General features: G+C 43.3%; 2 protein-coding genes across 6 annotated transcripts in view; one reads left to right on the forward strand and one right to left on the reverse strand.

Moving 5' to 3' along the window:
* LOC115107545 (beta/gamma crystallin domain-containing protein 1-like) overlaps window positions 1-23,966 on the forward strand; it is a 48,221-nt gene extending 24,255 nt beyond the window's left edge. For 2 of the 3 annotated variants that reach the window (XM_029630945.2, XM_029630944.2), the window contains 14 exons: window positions 1,642-1,768; window positions 3,507-3,542; window positions 3,927-4,078; window positions 4,605-4,731; window positions 5,499-5,644; window positions 7,901-8,027; window positions 8,389-8,418; window positions 8,537-8,649; window positions 8,877-9,009; window positions 12,426-12,565; window positions 20,390-20,513; window positions 20,841-20,996; window positions 22,581-22,740; window positions 23,428-23,966. In XM_029630945.2, the coding sequence (XP_029486805.2) occupies window positions 1,642-1,768; window positions 3,507-3,542; window positions 3,927-4,078; window positions 4,605-4,731; window positions 5,499-5,644; window positions 7,901-8,027; window positions 8,389-8,418; window positions 8,537-8,649; window positions 8,877-9,009; window positions 12,426-12,565; window positions 20,390-20,513; window positions 20,841-20,996; window positions 22,581-22,740; window positions 23,428-23,516 (1,660 nt within the window). In that variant the 3' untranslated portion in view covers window positions 23,517-23,966. The other variant, XM_065008649.1, reaches the window with a different exon arrangement.
* Window positions 23,967-24,035: 69 nt separating this feature from the next.
* LOC115107546 (reticulon-4-interacting protein 1 homolog, mitochondrial-like) overlaps window positions 24,036-24,809 on the reverse strand; it is a 15,186-nt gene continuing 14,412 nt past the window's right edge. For 2 of the 3 annotated variants that reach the window (XM_029630947.2, XM_029630946.2), the window contains one exon: window positions 24,036-24,597. In XM_029630947.2, the coding sequence (XP_029486807.1) occupies window positions 24,391-24,597 (207 nt within the window). In that variant the 3' untranslated portion in view covers window positions 24,036-24,390. Of the gene's footprint in view, window positions 24,622-24,809 lie in introns of all 3 variants that reach the window. The other variant, XM_029630948.2, reaches the window with a different exon arrangement.

Consider the following 24,809-nt stretch of genomic DNA (forward strand, 5'->3'; position numbering starts at 1 on the left):
CACTAACACATGATTCTAATCAAAGGCGTAAGTTGATTAGTTGAATCATGTGTGTTAGTGCCTAGGCAAAAACCAAAACGTACACCCCTTTCAGTCCAGGATTGGGAAATACTGGATTAAATAATGATGGGCATGTTGATGTTTTTGAATGAGGCGTTCGTTTTAATGTGGCTTGCATGTGGTATGCTGTCATGGTGTTGTTGTTGCAGATTCACATGCTCAAAGTGATTGCCCCTCAGGGATAAATAATGTTTTAATGCAATTGATTTGCAGGCTGAGGAGAGCGAGAAAGCACTGACAGATAATGATTACTGTCCCCCCCCCTCCCCAGAATGTCCCATATGCAACCTGCTCCTGCATGCTATAGAGAGAAAGGTAAAAGTGGGGAGGGAGAGAGAGAGAGAGAGGTGGGGTAGGAGACTGGTAAAGGTGGGGGACATATAGAGGTAGAGAAAGGGGGGGGTGAGGGAAGAAACTGGTAAAAGCAGAGAGAGAAAGAGAGGTATAGAGAGAAAAAAGGAAAGAAAGAATCTGGCAAAGATTTCAAAGGTTATTTTTCCCACGTGAGAGGTACGTTTCAGAACATTGTGTGCCCTGGCTTCTAGCTGAAATACACCACAATAGACAATAGACCATTTCCCTCTTCGTTGCCAAACTGCGACTAAAGACGGTTTACTTAGGCACGTGAGATCGAAAAGTCCCCTTTCAGGAATAATTTATTTTCTGTGCCCGACCATCCCGGACATTCTTACTGGAGGCAGTTGAAATTAGAGTTGAATACTTGTGGCTGTCAAAGAAGTGATCATCTAGCCTCTAGACGAATGATACAGTACATCATGCCACCAGACTGAATGGTGAGCACAGCGTTCAGTCTAGTTGAACCAGGCTAGTAATCAACTCAACACCAATGTTATTCCCTGAATACTTTGGCCTGTGTTTCCTTAGCAACTCTCCCTGCGGTTCTTTTTCTGACTCACACACGGAATATCTGAGTACTGTACAGTCTTTCTTTCCTTAGCCTCACTCAAGGTAATCTAGCATTGTACAGAACTGGGGGTAAAAGAAGCTGGCACAGCATTGGATGGAGAATAGAGTTTATCTGTAAATCTATCTCTGATGTTTTATGTGTGATACACAGGCATAATATGAACTGGCATCAATAACTTAACATTTCAGTTGAATCAATTCAGGCGATGAATGGAAATTGAATCCATTATTTCAAAATTGCCCATTATTTGAATCTAATCTCAGTTCACCTGTGGACCGATTTAAATTTAAGAGAATTTGGACATTCATGTAAATCATTTATTGATTTGGCGCGGCGGGGTAGCCTAGTGGTTAGAGTGTTGGACTAGTAACCGGAAGGTTGCAAGTTCAAACCACGGAGCTGACAAGGTACAAATCTGTCATTCTGCCCCTGAACAGGCAGTTAACCCACTGTTCCTAGGCTGTCATTGAAAATAAGAATTTGTTCTTAACTGACTTGCCTAGTTAAATAAAGGTCAAATAAATTGATGTAAACACTGATCTCAAGTCTGGATTAGCCCGCTACTGAATTGGAATGGGAGGTACCCTGCTTGGAAGAACAGATCCATTGGTGTGTACATAATGTTTAGGGATTCCTGTTCCTCCCCAACACAGGTGGTTGGTGTTCAGTGACCCAGGGTTCCAGGGCCTCCTGGCGGTGTTGGAGAAAGGGGAGTACCCCTATCCCGAGGCCTGGGGGTTCAACACACCCTTCATCGGATCCCTCAGACCCCTCAAAATGGTGGGTGCTACAGTATCTCGCAATAACAGATGTAGGATCTTAATTTGATTACTCTTTTATTGCTGAGAATGCAGTAGGAAATGCAAACTTGTAGTGTATTCAATGTTTCAAAAGGTTTGTAATTTGATTTTCTTTAACGAAAAAAGGTATCAACCCCTACAACAAACGGCCATGAATTATAATCCACATTCTGTATCCTTTTACTGCAGGATTTCCTGCTGTAACAAACTGGCTCAAATTAATATCCTACATATGTACTGCACATTAAATACATGGATTAAACTACATGTCCATAAAATACAATGGAAGCAAGAAGGACGATGAACAACAAACAAGACTTGTGTTCATTTACAATTGATCTTTTTGTTTTATTCTTTCTCCTAACCTTTGTTTTATTCTTTCTCCTAACCTTTGTTTTATTCTTTCTCCTAACCTTTGTTTTATTCTTTCTCCTAACCTTTGTTTTATTCTTTCTCCTAACCTTTGTTTTATTCTTTCTCCTAACCTTTGTTTTATTCTTTCTCCTAACCTTTGTTTTATTCTTTCTCCTAACCTTTGTTTTATTCTTTCTCCTAACCTTTGTTTTATTCTTTCTCCTAACCTTTGTTTTATTCTTTCTCCTAACCTTTGTTTTATTCTTTCTCCTAACCTTTGTTTTATTCTTTCTCCTAACCTTTGTTTTATTCTTTCTCCTAACCTTTGTTTTATTCTTTCTCCTAACCTTTGTTTTATTCTTTCTCCTAACCTTTGTTTTATTCTTTCTCCTAACCTTTGTTTTATTCTTTCTCCTAACCTTTGTTTTATTCTTTCTCCTAACCTTTGTTTTATTCTTTCTCCTAACCTTTGTTTTATTCTTTCTCCTAACCTTTGTTTTATTCTTTCTTTCTCCTAACCTTTGTTTTATTCTTTCTCCTAACCTTTGTTTTATTCTTTCTCCTAACCTTTGTTTTATTCTTTCTCCTAACCTTTGTTTTATTCTTTCTCCTAACCTTTGTTTTATTCTTTCTCCTAACCTTTGTTTTATTCTTTCTCCTAACCTTTGTTTGACCTTTTTTTCTGTTTTCAATGTTTAATTACCTTTTGAAAAAAAACAGGTGCCAATGACTAGCAAATCATTTCCAAGGCAGAAGAACAGTACATGCAAAGGATGAACTAATCTATAAAAGTATATCTTTATTTTTGGAATAATCTTCTCGTTTAGCCACATTTTAGCTTTTATTGAATTGTGGAAATGTGTCTAAAGCTACAGTATATATCTTTATGAACATGTATCTTCATGGATATGTAGTTTAACCCATGTATTTTATGGACATGTGATAAGATTAATGTGCAAATAGTCATGACTGACTAGTGAGTGAGCTGTTGGCCAACAAGCATTCAAAATTGGATAGTGACTAGTGAGCAATTGTCAAGTGTTCTAATGACATTTTGCCTCGTCTTTCTATGTCCTATACCACTCTACATGAAGGTTATTAAGTTCACTGTTGTACCAAATGACTGAAATGACTGAGACGCAGAGACAGAATGCACTCATTCAATCTGAATGAGGCTTGTCCAGGCTCTGGGCAGTGCAATCTCTCACTATATCTCCTATCTGTCTCCATCAGCGTCGCAGTTCGTAATGCTATGTACGTAAATGGCAGAATTTGCATACTGCTGACTCCCACCTCGATGTTGTGTGCTTTTCTAATTAGTGGACTATAGTGCTGTTGTGATTGAGTATCTCTGTTTGTTACAGGGTGCCTTCAAGGTGGAGAATCCTAATGAAGTCAAGGTACGTCATTACTTTACCATTACATTCTGTTTCACGTTCGTCCTCAAGTTGTCCCGGGTTCAAATAGTATTTGTGTTCATTCAAATACTTTAGCTTCGTTTGATTGAGTTTTCCTGGTACAATTGAGCCAATACAATAGTCCCAAAAGGATAAACCCTTCTGGCACCCCAGACAGGCTCAATCAAATGTTTAAATCATTTAAAACCTTTTTTATAATTTCACATACTATTTTAGCATGTTGTCAACTAACCTATTGTTGGTCTGACTATGGAAACACATTGAAAAACAACCAATCACAAATCATTACGGTCAGGTCTTGGGGTCAATCAGGGGTCAAACACCCTTTGAACCACTCCCTCCTACATTTGACCTTTGTCTCCTCAGGCTGTGGTGTATGAGCGGCCTGGCTTTGAGGGATCCTGTCTGGAGATCGATGGGGAAGTGTTCTGTTTTGGAGATGAAGGAGATGAAGAGGCATCAAACCTGGAGTCAAACAGACTGAAGTCAGTGGGTTCTGTGAAGATCCTCAGAGGACTGTAAGTTCATATAGCTCTCAAAACATTCATATGTATTTATGTGGGAGAATACTTTATTACTGGTTATTAAGAAACACAATACACAATCAAGGTGTTGTGATAGAGAGTTACAAAATGGTACTGTCAGTGATGCAACATACAGTGGGGTAAAAAAGTATTTAGTCAGCCACCAATTGTGCAAGTTCTCCCACATAGAGGAGCTTCTTAAAGAAGAAGTTACAGGTCTGCGAGAGCCAGAAATCTTGCTTGTTTGTAGGTGACCAAATTCTTATTTTCCACCATAATTTGCAAATAAATTCATTAAAAATCCTACAATGTGATTTTCTGGATTTTTTTTCTCATTTTGTCTGTCATAGTTGAAGTGTACCTATAATAAATTACAGGCCTCTCATCTTTTTAAGTGGGAGAACTTGCACAATTGGTGGCTGACTAAATACTTTTTTGCCCCACTGTACATATGAAGTAATATACTATACAGTGCTTACAATGTAGCTATTGTCTAATTCCCTTTTATTTACTGTCCCAGCTGGGTGGGGTATGACCAACTAGGGTTTGAGGGTCACCAGCATGTCCTGGAGGAAGGCGAGTACCTGGACTGGAGGGACTGGGGAGGAATGACTGATCAGCTGCTATCTATACGACCTGTACTGGCTGTAGGTATCATGCTATGACCAAGAACTGAATGTTGTACGATTTGGTATGAAATTATGAATTACAGTATGGATGAACCCCTGCTATAAATGAGCATCAACTCTCCTCTTGGAGAGGTTTTGCTCTACACTCTTATTTTGTGCTCTACAGTCTTTCCAAAGGGGTTCTTCGGCTGTCCCCGTAGGAGAACCCATTTTAGTTCTAGGTAGAACACTTTTTGGTTTCAGGTAGAACCCTTTTGGGTTCCATGTAGAACCCTCTGTGGAAAGGGTTCTTCATGGAACCCAAAAGGGTTCTACCAGGAACCAAAATGGTTCTACCTGGAACCAAAAAGAGTTCTTCAAAGGATTCTCATATGGGGACAGCCGGGCACCTTTTTCTTCTAAGAGTGTATTGTAGCCCTACACAAACACACCTGATTCAGCTAATCAATAGAGTCAGGTATGCTATATTAGAGTTGGAACAAAAGCATGCAGGGGAGCTCTGATGTTTGATGTTGTTTGGTATGCCATGCCAATGATGTAAAGGGAAGTCATGATAGGATATTGTTTGTTATGGTATGCCATGACCATACAATTAGTTATGCAGTACTAAAACAGACTTTCCCCATTCAGGTCAATGTTCTGTGATTGATGGACCAGAGGTCATATTGGGTGTACCTATGAGTGTACCAGTCAAATTGCTGTGAACTGAGGGTTTTGTACATTCTAGTAGTTCTACTTCTATGGGCAGGACCAAGGATGTTCTTTGTTTCATTTCCCCATGACAGGATTTCATGTCACCACACCTCAAGATGTTCAGTGAGAGAGACTTTGGCGAGCTGGGTGCCAACATCGACATCTTAGAGCCTATCATCAATATAGAGGACACCGGCTATGGGCTGAAAACGCAGTCGGTTGACGTTATGGGCGGAGTGTAAGTCTAAGATCTCTTTCTTTCTCTGTTTCTACCTCTGATGTGCACAGTTAAAGTTACAATCTGCCATTTCAACAGCCTGACCCTGTCACTTTGGTTGGTAAGCTTGGGGATGGGACTGGGGAAATGTAACCACTTTCAAATTCATACAGACCTATAGAACCATGGATAATTAATTGAAATGACCATTGAACCACAGGAAATGCTACAGATTGTGGCTTTAAATCTACCTTGCCCAGTCTTGTGTGTTTTATATGAAAATGACCAGTTAGTCGATTACAGAAATTCCGGGCTGTGCTCTGCTATTCAGTGTGAATGTAATGAGACGTCTACATACTGTTAACCACTCATTTACTGTCCTGATTTAAATACTCCAGTGATCTGTAGTAGCTCAGGTCAGGTGTCTTGTAAGTTTCATTATCAAACACATTAAACATATGGAAACCACATGTTGGACTACATTCATTTAATTCCAGTAAATTATAATGAGCCTGTCTTCTTATAGCTCCTCCCACCAGCCTCCATCGATCTAAACATGTGCATGTGTGTGCTTCACGCTGCTCCATCGTGTTAGCTACGGGGCCAAACAGCGAAGAAGTTGTTGCAGAAATAAACCCACTATGTGTAGACGTCCATTTGCATTCAACCCCCCCTCGCTGAGTCTACCTTGAGAGTTTCAGCGATGCACCAAGTAAACAGCAATATTGGGCCGATTTCCGCTACAACTAAGAGCGTTGAAGCCCCTGTTTAAACTTCTGTTTTAGTCCTGCATGTTGGAGCTATTGAAACATGCACAGACACCCTGCGCTACTCTGTGAGTGCATCTTCTGGCATCGCACTCATCTGCAACATCTGGTGTGCTGCTCGTGGCAATATCATATCTCAGAGTCTCAGATGTTTAACTTATAAGTGAACCTTGACACATACTATCCTACAGCATGTGCAGCCCTCTAATCGTTGTTACTAATGTGTCTGTGCTAGCTAATTGTTTCTCACTTTGGGTCTAACGCGTGTTCATTCATGTACAGTATGTTATCTTATGTTCCTTCTCTCCGGATAAGGGTCTTGTTCATTAGGGCACACCGTACCAAAACATTTAAAAACGGAATACAAAAACAAGCATTTCAAGATCAGGTTGTTCATACACGTTTCACTTCGTTTTTGGAACCTAATGAACAGTTGTAGGGATGACTGTAGGCTGGCTGCCTCTCCCCGGCTGGCACGTTCAGACGGGACCAAAATTCCTCCGAGACGTTCAGTTCAGTCCACGCCTCATTTCCTGGGTCTCTCTGTCAGTTGGGAACAGGGTGGAGTACACTATGTGCAGCAGAGCACTTCCACTTGCTTTTGGAGGAACGTCTCTGGTTCTGTTACAGTGTTGTGAACACTTATTATAGTGTACTACATAGCCTCGCCCCGTCGTCCCTCTCCCCCATCGTCCTTCTCCCTTGTCCTGCTGACTAAACTCTGTTACTCAACCCAGCAGACTCTCTCTCCCGTATCTCTCTCTCCCTCTTTCCCTTTCTCTCTCCTCCTATCTCTCTCCCCATCTCTCATATCATTCTCTCTCTCTCCCCTATCTTTCTCTTTCTCGTCAGCTTCTGCTGTGGTCTTTTCTATGCTGTGTGATACACACACACACACACACAGGCACAGTCATCAGATACACACTAATCAAAGACAATATTGAGTAGGAGCGTAAGAGCTAATTAACCACTATCTGTATCTTATCTACATGTTTGATCTGAAATGTCAACGTTTAATATTAACCTTGGTTTTAATTACTTTGATTCCGTCTATCTATTCGTTGTTATAGATTTTGTCTTTGGCGTCATCCAACATAGGAGCACAAAAAATACTGTAAAACTCATTATAATGTGCAGCGCAGTTTAATTTCCCTTTCTCTTATGATGTGCGTTTAGGGTTGCCAAATTACAGTATCTTTCCCTAAATTCCCACAGAGGATTTCCTGCTTACTCAACCCTGATTCCGGGAAATCTCCAACCGGGATTTCTGGAAAACCTGGGAATTCTGGAAAGTTACTCAAATTTCTTCAACCTTAACCTGAGTTTAGTCAAGTGTGGACACAACTGCGAGTTGCAGTCTTTGACACTTCTGTTTGAAATGTTATTGTTATTTTGCAAACTGCCAACTGTTCACGCAAAATGTTGGCCCTCGGACAGAAACATCAAGGCACTACCTGAACTTGAGCAATAAGAAACAGTACTGAATACGGTCCTCATGTGTCCCTCCTAGATGGGTGGCTTTTGAGGAGGCAGGGTTCTCTGGAAAGGCGTATGTGTTGGAGAAAGGCCTCTACGGAAGCCCAGAAGACTGGGGGGCCCTCAGCTCCAAGATCGCATCCGTCATGCCCGTCATTCTGGTAAGATCAACACAATATTAAATGACAAATTATTATAATGATAAACTAATCATATAATGTAGTATTAATGTTGCAACAATAAATGATTAACATGATAAAATATTCAATAATTGAAATATTCTGTAATCAGTTCCATCCGTTTGGAAAGGGGGCAAGGTCGGGGGAATGACATGAGCCATACAGTATGGGATAATGATGATCTAAAGAGACTTGATAGTGCACTATATAGGGAAGAGGGTGCCAATTTGGGATGCATCCAATGATGATAACAAAGTCATCAATGACCAATACACTGATCCAAGAATTGTTGAATTATTTCCTCAGTTCTCTCAATAATGCCCTCATTTGTGGTCTCTTCTAGGATAATCTGGGAAATTCCTCCAAGTTTAAGGTATGTCAACCAAATGCAACAGGACCAACCTACATTTCTTTGTCCTAGATTTTGTAAACCACTCCATGACAGCCCCATATTTGACAGAATCTGACAGTGTATCCGTTATGTGTCTCAGATGCAGTTGTTCTCGGAGCCGGGGTTCCAGGGTTCTGTCCACGTCGTGGAGGACAGTGTTTCTGCCCTGCCACACGGCTTTTCCCTGGGCTCCTGCAAGGTGCTGGCTGGCAGGTGAGTGTCGTACTTGTTAGTCATCCAACGTAATCTGCAGATTGTAACACGTACAGTATCTTTCCCGTACCATTAGCTACATCATTTGCAAGACAAAGTTACTGTTGGCAACAGTCATTTATATCTACAGTTTTATAATGATGCCTATACTTTTATACATTTCGCGGTTAAAATGGTGAAGAAAAATAATGATAATCGCCATGTCTGTGCGTGTCTATATGTTCCAGCTGGCTGGCGTTTGAGGGCCAGGGCTTCACTGAGAGGATGTATGTGTTAGAGGAGGGGGACTACCCTTATCTGAGGGCCATGGGGTGCGTGGAGCCCAACTCCTCTGTCCTGTCCCTGCAGACTACTGGCTTTGTGAGTACTCTGTCTATTAGCTCTCTTTCTGTGTTGTAAATGGCACCCTATTCCCTACACAGTGCACTACTTTTGATCAGGGCCATAGGATATATAGTAGTGCACTATATAGGGAATAGGATGCCATTTGAGATGCACAGGGATGTCTATGTCAGGGATGGGCATAGACATGTCTAAGTCAGGGATGGGCATAGACATCCCAAACATTCCCACACTGTTCCTACAACTCACATCTGTCTGCTGGAGGTTAATGCATTGGAAGATTACGTTTTCTGATGTTGCGAATAGTAGACTACCCAAAGTGCAATTTTGAAATGTGGTTGTGCATCCGCAGATTTACTCTGGTTATGTCAGTCATTGATAGTTAGTCAATTAGCCCATGCCTGCTAACATTTTTTCAAATCAAATTTTATTTGTCACATACACATGGTTAGCAGATGTTAGTGCGAGTGTAGCGAAATGCTTGTGCTTCTAGTTCCGACAATGCAGTAATAACCAACAAGTAATCTAGCTAACAATTCCAAAACTACTACCTTATAGACACAGATGTAAGGGGATAAAGAATATGTACATAAAGATATATGAATGAGTGATGGTACAGAGCAGCATAGGCAAGATACAGTAGATGGTATTGAGTGCAGTATATACATATGAGATGAGTATGTAAACAAAGTGGCCTAGTTAAAGTGGCTAGTGATACATGTATTACATAAGGATGCAGTAGATGATATAGAGTACAGTATATACGTATACATATGAGATGAATAATGTAGGGAACATTATATTAGGTAGCATTGTTTATAGTGGCTGTAATCCGTGATTGACTGTAGACCCTGCCACATACCTCTTGTGTCTGAACCGTTGAATTGAGATTCTACTTTGTCTCTATACTGACGCTTAGCTTGTTTGATTGCCTTGCGGAGGGAATAGTTACACTGTTTGTATTCGGTCATGTTTCCAGTCACCTTGCCAGGTGCTAAATTTGTTTAGTGGCCAGCTATCTAAATCAAATCAAATCAAATCGATTTCAAATCAAATGTATCTAAACTTGTTACCTTGGTCAAATTACCTCCCGGGGGTCCCCCATTGATTTTTTTTGTTGTCAGTGTTACTTAGATATCATATTAAAAACTGCAAACATTTCTCTCCTCCCGCATGGCAAAATGTGTAGAATTGCAAAAAATGAACTCTAAAACATAAACAACTTCTTTCTGCTGACAAGAGGTGAGCCACTAAGATGTTTTGCTCACAACACATCAAAGTTGCCCATCCCTGGTCTATGTCAACCTTCTATGGCACAAATAAAAACCTATTTCATCCAATACATTGGATCCACATAATCACGTGACTTCTTCCAATTAAATAATTGTTTTTGGACAGGTGTTTGGTATAAAGGGTTACAATAGGAATAGTGGCAATCTATATACAGTACAGTCGTGGCCAAAAGTTTTGAGAATGACACAAATATTAATTTTCACAAAGTCTGCTGCCTCAGTTTGTATGATGGCCATTTGTATATACTCCAGAATGTTAAGAAGAGTGATCAGATGAATTGCAATTCATTGCAAAGTCCCTCTTTGCCATGCAAATGAACTAAATCCCAAAACATTTCCACTGCATTTCAGCCCTGCCACAAAAGGATTAATTCTCTCGTTAACACAGGTGTGAGTGTTGACGAGGACAAGGCTGGAGATCACTATGTCATGCTGATTGAGCTCGAATAACAGACTGAAAGCTTCAAAAGGAGGGTGGTGCTTGGCATCATTGTTCTCCCTCTGTCAACCATGGTTACCTGCAAGGAAACACGTGCCGTCATCATTGCTTTGCACAAAAATGGTTTCACAGGCAAGGATATTGCTGCCAGTAAAATTGCACCTAAATCAACCATTTATCGGATCATCAAGAGCTTCAAGGAGAGCGGTTGTGATGACGGCTTCAGGGCGCCCAAGAAAGTCCAGCAAGCACCAGGACCATCTCCTAAAGTTTATTCAACTGCGGGATCGGGGCACCACCAGTACAGAGCTTGCTCAGGAATGGCAGCAGGCAGGTGTGAGTGCATCTGCACACACAGTGAGGCGAATACTTTTTGAGGATGGCCTGGTGTCAAGAAGGGCAGCAAAGAAGCCACTTCGCTCCAGGAAAAACATCAGGGACAGTCTGATATTCTGCAAAAGGTACAGGGATTGGACTGCTGAGGACTGGGGTAAAGTCATTTTCTCTGATGAATCCCCTTTCCGATTGTTTGGGGCATCCGGAAAAAAGCTTGTCCGGAGAATACAAGGTGAGCGCTACCATCAGTCCTGTGTCATGCCAACAGTAAAGCATCCTGAGACCATTCATGTGTGGGGTTGCTTCTCAGCCAAGGGAGTGGGCTCACTCACAATTTTGCCTAAGAACACAGCCATGAATAAAGAATGGTACCAACACAGCCTCCGAGAGCAACTTCTCCCAACCATCCAGGAACAGTTTGGTGATGAACAATGCCTTTTCCAGCATGATGGAGCACCTTGCCATAAGACAAAAGTGATAACTAAGTGGCTCAGGGAACAAAACATTGATATTTTGAGTCCATGGCCAGGAAACTCCCCCAACCTTAATCCCATTGAGAACTTGTGGTCAATCCTCAAGAGGTGGGTGGACAAACAAAAACATACAAATTCTGACAAACTCCAAACATTGATTATGCAAGAATGGGCTGCCATCAGTCAGGATGTGGCCCAGAAGTTAATTGACAGCATGCCAGGGCAGATTGCAGAGGTCTTAAAAAATAAGGGTCAACACTGCAAATATTGACTCTTTGCATCAACTTCATGTAATTGTCAATAAAAAGCCTTTGACACTTATGAAATGCTTGTAATTATACTTCAGTATTCCATAGTAACATCTGACAAAAATATCTAAAGACACTGAAGCAGCAAACTTTGTGGAAATGAATATTTGTGGCATTCTCAAAACTTTTGGCCACGACTGTATATGTGGTCTCAGGAGACGTTTAAGTAGCTTGACGGTCGGTATCAAACAAAGAAGGTCACTATTTAAATGTATGAACATGTTTAGTCATTCAAACAATAAAACGGTCACCAGTAATGGTAAGAGTTGGTGTTCTCATACCATTGTCAGGTGTATAAATAACCTCTCTCTCTCTTTCCCACTCCGTCTCTCCCCATCCCTCTCTCCATCCTTCTCTTTCTCTCCCCCTCCCTCTCCTATTCTCTCTCCCTCCCTGTCTCCATCCCTGTCTTCCTCTCTCTCCCTCCCTCTCTCCATCCTTGTCTTCCTCTCTCCCCCTCCCTCTCTCTATATATCGCCTCACTCTCCTATTCTCTCTTCCTCTCTCTATATATCCCCTCCCTCTCCTATTCACTCTTCCTCTCTCTATATATCCCCTCCCTCTCCTATTCACTCTCTCCCCATAGGAGTTCTCGCTGCCCTCTGTCACCCTGTTTGAGAGGTCAAGTCTGCGGGGGAAGAGGGTGGTTCTGACCGAAAGCTCGGTTAACCTGCAGCTTGCCGGAGGCTGCAGCCTGGTCCAGTCTGTCCTGGTGGAGGGAGGCATGTGAGTACATACAGCACAGCCTGTCTGTCCTCGTGTCTCTGTCTGTTGTCTGCCTGCTTGTCTCTCTGTCGAAGGTCATATATTTGTATGCATGGGCCTCCTAGTCTCACGCACCAGATAGTCCTCCCCAGATTGTGCAAAATAGCCTGTGGACAAGGTTTTGGGGCCCTTCCTATCCACAGACAGAGCTCTATGTTCTTTGGGTGGGTGTGTCGCTGGGTAGTGAGTGAGTGAGTGAGTGAGTGAGTGAGTGAGTGAGTGAGTGAGTGAGTGAGTGAGTGAGTGAGTCTAAGAGAATCCTACTGACGGTTCTCCAGGAAGCTATCTGTTATGTTTCTATCCTTACAGTGCATACTATATAAAGGAACACCAAACTGGAAAGATCATTTTTCTATGGAGCTGTTAGAAACGACACCGTCGTGTGACACAAAAGCAGATCCTTTATCCACTGACACAGTCATTTGTAGTCCTTTATCCACTGACACAGTCATTTGTAGTCCTTTATCCACTGACACAGCCCATGTGTAGTCCTTCATCCACTGACACAGCCATTTGTAGTCCTTTATCCACTGTCACAGCCCATGTGTAGTCCTTTATCCACTGACAAAGCCATGTGTAGTCCTTTATCCACTGACACAGCCATTTGTAGTCCTTCATCCACTGACACAGCCCATGTGTAGTCCTTTATCCAACTGACAAAGCCATTTGTAGTCCTTTATCCACTGACACAGCCTATGTGTAGTCCTTTGTCCACTGACAGAGCCATTTGTAGTCCTTTATCCACTGACACAGCCATTTGTAGTCCTTTATCCACTGACACAGCCATTTGTAGTCCTTCATCCACTGACACAGCCCATGTGTAGTCCTTTATCCAACTGACAAAGCCATTTGTAGGTCTTTCTTTCAACGCTTAATACAAGCAGTTCACACACTGTGCCAATTAATCACAGTATTTAAAAATGCCAAAAGGTTTCTCATGAGTCATAACACTACTTCACACCCCCAGACCAGTTAATCAACCTTTTGTAAACACAGAGTGAAGTACACTTCACACAAGTCACCTGCGTGGGTAGTAGATCAGGTGACTATAGTTGGAGCTATTATTGCACAGTTCACAGTTGTGGAAATGTTGCATTGAGTTTAGTCTAGTGTAGAATGCACAGTCAGCAGGAAGGAGGAGTTGAGTCTATTGTAGAACCTACTGTCAGCAGGGAGAAGGAGTTTAGTCTAGTGTAGAACAGACTAGATCAGGTGACTATAGTTGGAGCTACTATTGCACAGTTCACAGTTTTGGAAATGTTGCATCAAGTTTAGTGTAGTGTAGAACGCTCGGTCAGCAGGAAGTAGAAGTTTAGTCTAGTGTAGAACATACGGTCAGAAGGAAGTAGAAGTTTAGTCTAGTGTAGAACATACAGTCAGCAGGAAGTAGAAGTTTAGTTTAGTGTAGAACACACAGTCAGCAGGAAGTAGAAGTTTAGTCTTGTGTCGAACGCACGGTCAGCAGGAGTTTAGTGTAGTCTAGTGTAGAACGCATAGTCAGCAAGAAGTAGGAGTTTAGTGTAGTCTAGTGTAGAACACACAGTCAGCAGGAAGTAGGAGTCTAGTGACGTCTAGTGTAGAACGCATGGTCAGCAGGAAGTAGGAGTCTAGTCTAGAACGCACGTCAGCAAGAAGTAGGAGTTTATTCTAGTGTAGAATACACGGTCAGCGGGAAGTTGGAGTTTAGTCTAGTGTAGAACACACGGTCAGCAGGAAATAGGAGTTTAGTCTAGTGTAGAACACACGGTCAGCAGGAAGTAGGAGTTTAGTCTAGTGTAGAACACACGGTCAGCAGGAAGTAGGAGTTTAGTCTAGTGTAGAACACACGGTCAGCAGGAAAGTAGGAGTTTAGTCTAGTGTAGAACACACGGTCAGCAGGAAGTAGGAGTTTAGTCTAGTGTAGAACACACGGTCAGCAGGAAGTAGGAGTTTAGTCTAGTGTAGAACACACGGTCAGCAGGAAGTAGGAGTTTAGTCTAGTGTAGAACACACAGTCAGCAGGAGTTTAGTCTAGTGTAGAACACACGGTCAGCAGGAAGTAGGAGTTTAGTCTAGTGTAGAACACACGGTCAGCAGGAAGTAGGAGTTTAGTCTAGTGTAGAACACACGGTCAGCAGGAAGTAGGAGTTTAGTCTAGTGTAGAACACACGGTCAGCAGGAAGTAGGAGTTTAGTCTAGTGTAGAACACACAGTCAGCAGGAAGTAGGAGTTTAGTCTAGTGTAGAACACACAGTCAGCAGGAAGTAGGAGTTTAGTCTAGTGTAGAACACACGGTCAGCAGGAAGTAGGAGTTTAGTCTAGTGTAGAACACACGGTCAGCAGGAAGTTGGAGTCTCATCCAGGCAACGGGGGACTGTGTATTTTTTACTTCCCTGTTGCCCATAGCAACAGGGTAATACTGAACACATTATTAAGAAACGCTATCTTACCTCTGAAGTTGCTACAGATTTTATTGAGTGTCAGACCAGTACTCCACCACCTATTCTGCCTTCCTCTTGTGATTTAGTTGATAGTTTCTATTGCAATTTAAAGGCAACTGTTGATGCCATAGCTCCAGTAAAGATGAAAAGGGCCACAGCCAAACGGAGAGGCTCTTGGATGCGTGAGGAAACGAATCAATTAAAGAGAAGTTGCAGGAAGGCAGAGCGGAAGTGGAGAAAGTCAAAGTTGCAGGTCCATTATGATATTCTGAGAGAGCAACTTGGCATATATAGTGCATTCGGAAAGTATTCAGACCCCTTCCCTTTTTCCACTTTGATACTTCACAGCCTTATTCTAAAATCAATCTTAAAAATCTTCAATCTACAAACAATACCCCATAATGACAAAGCGAAAACAGGTTTTTAGACATGTTTGCTAATTTATAAAAAACGAAATACCTTATTTACATACAGTTGAAGTCAGAAGTCTACATACACTTAGGTTGGAGTCATTAAAACTTGTTTTTCAACCACTCCACAAATTTCTTGTTAACAAACTACTTTGTGCATGACACGTCATTTTTCCAACAATTGTTACAGATAGATTATTTAACTTATAATTCACTATATCACAATTCCAGTGGGGTCAGAAGTTTACATCCACTAAGTTAACTGTGCCTTTAAACAGCTTGGAAAATTCCAGAACATGATTTCATGGCTTTAGAAGCTTCTGATTGACATCATTTGAGTCAATTGGAGGTGTACCTGTGGGTGAATTTCGAGGCCTACCTTCAAACTCAATGCCTCTTTGCTTGACATCATGGGAAAATCAAAAGAAATCAACCAAGACCTCAGAAAAAAATTGTAGACCTCCACCAGTCTGGTTCATCCTTGGGAGCATTTTCCAAACGCCTGAAGGAACCACATTCATCTGTGCAAACAATAGTATGTAAGTATAAACATCATGTGACCACGCAGCTCAGGAAGGAGACATGTTCTGTCTTCTAGAGATGAACGTACTTTGATGCGAAGAGTGCAAATCAATCCCAGAACAACAGCAAATGACCTTGTGAAGATGCTGGAGGAAACAGGTACAAAAGTATCTATATCCACAGTAAAACAAGTCCTATATCGACATAACATGAAAGGCCGCACAGCCACTGCTCCAAAACCGCCATAAAAAAGGTTTGCAATGGGGACAAAGATTGTACTTTTTGGAGCAATGGCCTCTGGTCTGATGAAACAAAAATAACTGTTTGGCCATAATTACCATTGTTATGTTTGGAGGAAAAAGAGGGAGGCTTGCAAGCTGAAGAACACCATCCCAACCGTGAAACACGGGGGTGGCATTATCATGTTGTGGTGGTGCTTTGCTTCAGGAGGGACTGGTACACTTCACAAAATAGATGGCATCATGAGGCTGGAAATGTTTTGATATATTGAAGCAACATCTCAAGACATCAAGTCAGGAAGTTAAAGCTTGGTTGAAAATGGGTCTTCCAAATGGAAGTTTTATTCTTAAAATAAAGTGGTGATCTAACTGACCTTAGACAGGGAATTTTTACTAGGTTTAAATGTCAGGAATTGTGAAAAACTGAGTTTAAATGTATTTGGCTATGGTGTATGTAGACTTCAACTGTAAGTATTCAGACCCTTTGCTATGAGACCCGAAATTGAGCTCAGGTGCATCCTGTTTCCATTGATCATCCTTGAGATGTTTCTACAACTTGGTTGGAGTCCACCTGTGGTAAATTCAATTGATTGAAAATAAAAGAAAGCCGCACACTCTAGGAGCTCAGATGCAAAAATGTAATTACCAACGTTTCGACAGCCAAGCTGTCTTCATCAGGGTATAATCACAAACACTGCGGGATGACTCGTTTATATAGTGTCAAAAGACACAGGTGTCTGTAATCATGGCCAAGAGTGGCCTAATATCATTGGTTAATAATCAAATATTAAAATGTCATACAAAGAACAGCATACAAACAACAAATGGATAGCATTATCAGAAAGCACAGCACTGATTTTCCCACGTACGCAGACTATACACAACTTTACATTTGTGTCACCAGAGGATTTTTAGTTCCATGGATAAATTATTAGGGATTTAAATACTTGGATGGCTGACAACTTCCTATAGCTAAATCAAGACTGAGGTAATTATTGTTGGAGCCAAAGCACAGAGAGAGAATCTGGCCACAAATGTTAATTCACAGGCAATAAAAGATCAAAAACTAACTAAAAAACCTAGGTGTTATATTAGATTCTGAACTCCATTTCGAATCACACATTAGAAATGTGACCAAAATAGTTTTTTACCACCTGACGAACATTGCCAAGGTGTGGCTGTTTCGCTCTCAGGCTGATACAAAAATACTCACTCATGCTTTTATTACAAGCAGGCTGTACTACTGTAATGCTCTCCTGTCTGGTCTACCCAAAAAAGCCATTTGTCAACTGCAAAACATACAGAATGCTGCAGCACGGATACTGACCAAGACCAGACGAACAGTACACATTACACTGGGTTTAAGGTCTCTGCACTGGCTGCCTGTGAGTTTCAGAATTTATTTGAAGATTATTCGATTGGTTTTTAAATCAGTCCACGACTGTGCACCCCAATACATGTCAGACATGCTTTTAAGTTGTACCCAGTAAGTCCCTCAGGTCCTCTGACAGTGGCCTTTTAACTATCCCAAAGCCTAGGACCAAGAAGCATGGAGAGGCAGCCTTTAGTTACTATGCCCCCAGCCTCTGGAACAGCCTGCCAGAGAACCTGAGGGGGACCAAGAGGCATGGAGAGGCAGCCTTTAGTTACTGTGCCCCCAGCCTCTGAATAACCTGCCAGAGAACCTGAGGGGGACCCCAGCCTCTGGAACAGCCTCTGGAATAGCCCAGAGAACCTGAGGGGGACCAAGAGGCATGGAGAGGCAGCCTTTGGAACAGCCTGCCAGAGAACCTGAGGGGGACCAAGAGTTACTGTGCCCCCAGCCTCTGGAACAGCCTGCCAGAGAACCTGAGGGGGACCAAGAGGCATGGAGAGGCAGCCTTTAGTTACTATGCCCACAGCCTCTGGAACAGCCTGCCAGAGAACCTGAGGGGGACCAAGAGGCATGGAGAGGCAGCCTTTAGTTACTATGCCCACAGCCTCTGGAACAGCCTGCCAGAGAACCTGAGGGGGACCAAGAGGCATGGAGAGGCAGCCTTTAGTTACTATGCCCACAGCCTCTGGAACAGCCTGCCAGAGAACCTGCATGGGGGACCAATGCCCACAGCCTCTGGAACAGGCAGAGAATGGAGAGGCAGCCTTTAGTTACTATGCCCACAGCCTCTGGAACAGCCTGCCAGAGAACCTGAGGGGGACCAAGAGGCATGGAGAGGCAGCCTTTAGTTACTATGCCCACAGCCTCTGGAACAGCCTGCCAGAGAACCTGAGGGGGACCAAGAGGCATGGAGAGGCAGCCTTTAGTTACTATGCCCACAGCCTCTGGAACAGCCTGCCAGAGAACCTGAGGGGGACCAAGAGGCATGGAGAGGCAGCCTTTAGTTACTATGCCCACAGCCTCTGGAACAGCCTGCCAGAGAACCTGAGGGGGACCAAGAGGCATGGAGAGGCTGCCAGAGAACCTGAGGGGGACCAAGAGGCATGGAGAGGCACCTTTAGTTACTATGCCCACAGCCTCTGGAACAGCCTGCCAGAGAACCTGAGGGGGACCAAGAGGCATGGAGAGGCAGCCTTTAGTTACTATGCCCACAGCCTCTGGAACAGCCTGCCAGAGAACCTGAGGGGGACCAAGAGGCATGGAGAGGCAGCCTTTAGTTACTATGCCCACAGCCTCTGGAACAGCCTGCCAGAGAACCTGAGGGGGACCAAGAGGCATGGAGAGGCAGCCTTTAGTTACTATGCCCACAGCCTCTGGAACAGCCTGCCAGAGAACCTGAGGGGGACCAAGAGGCATGGAGAGGCAGCCTTTAGTTACTATGCCCACAGCCTCTGGAACAGCCTGCCAGAGAACCTGAGGGGGACCAAGAGGCATGGAGAGGCAGCCTTTAGTTACTATGCCCACAGCCTCTGGAACAGCCTGAGGGGGACCCAGAGAACCTGAACAGGGGGACCAAGAGGCATGGAGAGGCAGCCTTTAGTTACTATGCCCACAGCCTCTGGAACAGCCTGCCAGAGAACCTGAGGGGGACCAAGAGGCATGGAGAGGCAGCCTTTAGTTACTATGCCCACAGCCTCTGGAACAGCCTGCCAGAGAACCTGAGGGGGACCAAGAGGCATGGAGAGGCAGCCTTTAGTTACTATGCCCACAGCCTCTGGAACAGCCTGCCAGAGAACCTGAGGGGGACCAAGAGGCATGGAGAGGCAGCCTTTAGTTACTGTGCCCCCAGCCTCTGGAACAGCCTGCCAGAGAACCTGAGGGGGACCAAGAGGCATGGAGAGGCAGCCTTTAGTTACTATGCCCACAGCCTCTGGAACAGCCTGCCAGAGAACCTGAGGGGGACCAAGAGGCATGGAGAGGCAGCCTTTAGTTACTATGCCCCCAGCCTCTGGAACAGCCTGCCAGAGAACCTGAGGGGGACCAAGAGGCATGGAGAGGCAGCCTTTAGTTACTATGCCCACAGCCTCTGGAACAGCCTGCCAGAGAACCTGAGGAGGGCTGAAACTGTGGACATATTTGAAAGAGATCTTAAAACACACCTTTTTATCTTTGTTTTTCTTAAGGTGCTTTTCAGTTTTAATTGTTATTCTTTAGTTTTTGTTATCCTCTTATGTTTGTTGTGTCGTAAATATTAAAGGTTTTTTTTAAGCAATTGCATTGCATTCCATGTCTGAAATGTGCTGTATAAATAAAGGTTGATTTGGAAGGGAAGGGTCTTGGAATCGTGGGATATTATGAGGTAGTGAGGCTTGGTCCAGACCAGTGGAAAGTTCCCAATGGTGTGTGACATTCAGACTGGAGATGTGGACTCACCTCTGCAACACACAGAAACACAAGGAGACACGGCAGGGTCAGACCTATAACTCATGAGTGGGACTTTCTTGCAGGGAGAGAAATGGGACGAGGCCAAGTGAATGGAGCTTTTGATCCAGATAAAGCGATGACATCAGCACAGACAGGATGTTTCTGTGTTGATGTGTTCCAGTTTCTATGGGGGTTGAGTGGGTGAAAAGGCAAAGCAATCATTCCTCACTAATTGATATGTGAGACGCTTAGTTTGGTAACTGTGTTTTGACCTCGTCTTTGATTGACACCGAGTGAAAAGTTCAAGGAATAATTTGTCTGATATGTGAGACACTAAGCTTTGCTAGTGTGAATTGATATTTTTTGATTGACACTTGGTTACTTCTGATTGACAGGTGGGTGCTGTATGAGGGGATCAACTACCGCGGAGCTCAGATTCTGCTGAAGCCCGGCGAGGTGCTCGATTGGCGAACATTCAGTAGCTGGCAGCGAATCGGATCCCTGCGCCCACTGATCCAGGTAAGAAGCCATCTCAAATGTGATAACATGATTATATGGGCACACGGAGATTAAGGCCAGGATTCAATCCTAGTTTCGTTATAGAGCTACGCATTATAACAGATTTTTAAAGGTAATTTACACTTGAGCCAACATCGGCAGCGTTTACCGTTAATGTGATCTCTGCCAAAGTCAGGGAAAATACCTTTTAAAGGTGCGCTGTTGGCTTCTATAGTGCACTACTCTGTAACGGCCCCATCAATGGAGCTATGTTGAACTGAGAACTACTTATGGTTCATAGACAGTGAACCCTAATCCTGTGTGTGTGTGTGTGTGTTACCTGAGCAGCGACAGGTGCACTTCCGGTTGAGGAGCCAGGAGGGCCTTCTAATGTCTGTAACTGGGGAAATGGATGACATCAAGCTGATGCGTATCCAGGCAACGGAGGAGATGGGCGGAGTCGAACAGATCTGGTTCTATCGGGACGGACATCTCCACTGCAAGGTAGCATCGTCATGGCAACAGGGTGTTTAGAGTAAAGCCCTGCAGGGGGGCCTTGCCCATGCCCGTGACGTTCAGACCCTACCCAGGCCCGATTGCTTCTGACAAATGTAAGGCCCTGCCCGAAATCAGAAGTAACTTCCTCCATTAGTAAATCCATTAGCCGCTCCTGTCACTCTTATCGCTCCCTGTGTGCAGCCAGCTCACTCTATATGCACTCTGCTCATGGAGACTCTTGAGTCTGTGTATCCATAGCAATGGGCAATGAATGGAGGACGTATAACGCCCCACCCAGCAGACTGTCAACCAATCGCGTTCACGTTCTCATGCTGCGTCACGTGGTTGCTAAGCTAATCGTCACACAATCCCTTCTCAAAATCAGGGTGCGAGTCGAGAAATGTGCCTATTTTCCTCAATAAGTACATAATGTCACAATTCCAAAGCTATACAGATGGCAAGTTAATTATCTCACATCTCCAAAGATTTGTAATATTGTACTTCTTGTTGACAAAATTCATGCTAATGTTGGGTTTTTGAGCTAGCACCCAATTGATTCCCATTCACGCCTTGAGAGAAAGCTCTCCTTGTCCCAGAATCACCCAGAATGGACCATGTGTCCCATTGATGTAGCATGGGCAATGTACACAATGGCCGTTAATAGGATTCCAATGGAGTTTTCCATCTCCTTAAAAGTATCTCTGGCTCTGCTCAACAAACGAAGAGACATGAGAGAGCAGTTAGCTGTTAGCTACTTTTGGTCACTAAACTCAAGGAACATTATACGTTATTTTAAATAATCTTTGTTTTATATTTGACGAGGTTGAAGCACTTCTGACACCATGTTATAATCTTAGTCAGATATGACTACCGTGCAGCACTGCACAAGCAAATGGCTCAACTTCCATATGTTGGTGATCAATGTAGTGATACCCGAGCCCTTATGGAATTGAAACAGGACTTACCCGGCTCTAACCAGATGTATAATGTCGGGGCCCGTCGGGCTCGGGTCGGGAAGCAGAGCTCCAGTTTAGAGAAGGTAGACAGACCAGGAAAACTGTGACTTAACAAGCACTAGAGTCAGGGTATTTAAATCAGATTATGGAGTACTGCTGGTTCTTGGGGATTTGTTAAGTATTCTATCTATACAGTAGTCTATGTCCTGGTCGTGGGCTACACCTACTGAACAGTTCTTATAGTTTATGCTTCCAGAGAAGCACTCTGAACATGGCCTTGTAACGTCACATAAATGTAATGCCATCCATTTCATTGTTCATGGACTATCGACGAGGATCCTGCACCCAACTATTTTTGGGAGTAGAACTTTTGAGTAAGCATGTTGATTACTTTATTTCCGACCCATGACTTCAATTAGTGAGTTTATGACAGCCTTTGTACTGCAGCTCTGGACTCCCTGCCACGTCTCACAGCAGCATGCTCTATGTTGCACTTATATGGTTTATTACAACACTCAACTAGTTTTTATGCTTGATGCAAAGGCCCATTCTTTATTTAAAGTGTGTGATTGAATGTCGGTACAAATGATTTCCTCTTTAGAGGATAATAAAGTTTTCTACTCTGTCTGGCCAGGTGCAGGAGGATTGCTGTGTGGCTCCGTGCAGCGTGGCCATGCCAGGCAGTCGTATGGGCCTTTCACCTGAGCCTGGCAAACAACCCTCCTGCTGGAGCATCACGCCTGATGGCCTCATCCGCTACACCGCCAGCCCTGACTTGCTCCTGGAGGTCAAAGGTGAGGCAAAAACAAAAAATATGGGATGCTACTCCTGTAGATCTGAGAGGATTTGATAGGTAGGAGCAATATGACGACATTGCCACCCAGCCAATCAGAAGGAAAGAGAAACCTATTGCAATAATGCTTCTACCTCTCAGAGCTACAGGAACTAGTCTGTGTATTGTATTGTTCACTGGTTTCACTTCATTCAGTTCTGGGGTTTTATTTAGATTAGGTAACTTGACTAGAATAATTGTGAATTAGTGACACCTTGTGGATGGACAGAGACATGACAATGGGCTGCAGTTGGATTCAGTAACAAGTAGGCTTGTGACAAGTTCAGACAGACAGGCTGAATCTCAAATCACTCCCTTCTCCTAGTTCCTCCATTTGCTCGCACCTCCACCATATGCACAAGTCCCAAGGAAGGGCCTTCCAAGCGAGTTGGTAGGGACCAGAGGGTGTTTTGGGATTCACCGATAGGCTATGAAAACCCCCCTCAAATTTGCCCCTCCTTTTCCCCTTCTTTGAGTTATTCACTAATCAGTAAGTTATTAGATAAGACAATGTTGTCTGGATAAGTTAAGGCAATGTTTCCATTGTGCTTTCACTGATCCAACCTTGGCAGATCAGTGATTGGCCCAAGGAAGGGACACATTGTATTTAAACAAGGCACAACTCAAATGATTTTGTCTGTCCTTGCAGGTGGTCAACACTATGACAGGAACCAGGTGATTCTCAACGCGTTTGATCCAAACAAACCCAACCAAAGATGGACAGTGGAGATTCTCTGAGGTCTTGTTTTGAGAGGGAAGAACTAGGTGTAGTCTTTGAGGTGCAGTATGGTGAGGGGCCTCAGCGCTCTGTGGCGCAGCTGCAGCGTGGGCCCCACACAAGTCTCAAGGACAAGATGCCTCAGGAACAGAACATTTGCTGCTGGAAGAGAAGCTTATATACAGTATAATCTTTCCTCTGAGGTCAAGATGAAAAATATATCACATTTCCTGGATAATCTATAATATCGCATTACTTCTTCACGAACAAACAGGGACAAAACAATAGTATTCATTACTACATTATGGGAAAATGGACTCAGACTAAACTTGAAATACTTTACCTACCCTTTAATATCTGATAATATACGAGTTTGATGAATAATATTTTTTGATGAATATGTATTTTTTTGACATTTTATTCCCTTCTGCCATTAATGTCCTTGTGTAAATAAATCTGCAATGTGATTATATTTTGTTATCTAGAATATTTGGAATAACAAATTGCCTAACAAAACATGTCATAAAAGAATGAATCAATTGCGCAGGCCAAAATGTATATATTTGACTTTTCCGTAAAGAATTCTCAACACACAAGACAAACCATAAGATAAATAAATGTTGCCTTTCTCAAACAAGCAGTTTATCTGCAAAAGCGCAAACAATGCATACCAACCAGTGTTTTGCAGTAGAGCTCAAGAGTTCAGCGTTCTACAGGATGGACATGGACAAACCATATCCAGGTTTGTACATATTAGGCAAATGTAAGAAAACTGACAAACAGGGTGGGACCAAAAAACTCAAATGATTTAAGTTGTCCGTTGCAAAGCGTTTAAAAAAACAAAACAGTTGCGTGCCTTAATGCCCCAATGCTTAGTGTTGACATCACAGTGGTTTAGCTCTTTGGCGCTGCTTGCCTGACTTCCTCCCTGACTTGCTCTGGGGTGTCACTAGCCTCCCCCTCCTCTTCAGTCACTCCGGTCCCCTCCTCCTCTTGGGCCACGGTGACCACAGTCTTCCCCCTGGCGTGACCCCGCTCTACTTTCTGGAAGGCCAGGGGCACCTGGGAGAACAGGAACGTGTCCTCCACCACTGGAAGGATCTAAGGAGTGACAACACTGAGTGTCTGTACACATGAACAGTAAAAACACAATCCACCAATGAACAACCACCTCAAGGAAATGCCCTAGCACTATGTGTAACTAGAACCAATGAAATGACTTGCTTGTTTTTGCAGTGAGCTGTGTGTATGGACCTCAACCAACCAAACCAATAGATACGGCAGGAGAACCCTAAACACATGAGTAATCTATG

This window comes from Oncorhynchus nerka, linkage group LG24 (assembly GCF_034236695.1).
Source record: "Oncorhynchus nerka isolate Pitt River linkage group LG24, Oner_Uvic_2.0, whole genome shotgun sequence".
In the NCBI taxonomy this organism is placed as follows: domain Eukaryota; kingdom Metazoa; phylum Chordata; class Actinopteri; order Salmoniformes; family Salmonidae; genus Oncorhynchus; species Oncorhynchus nerka.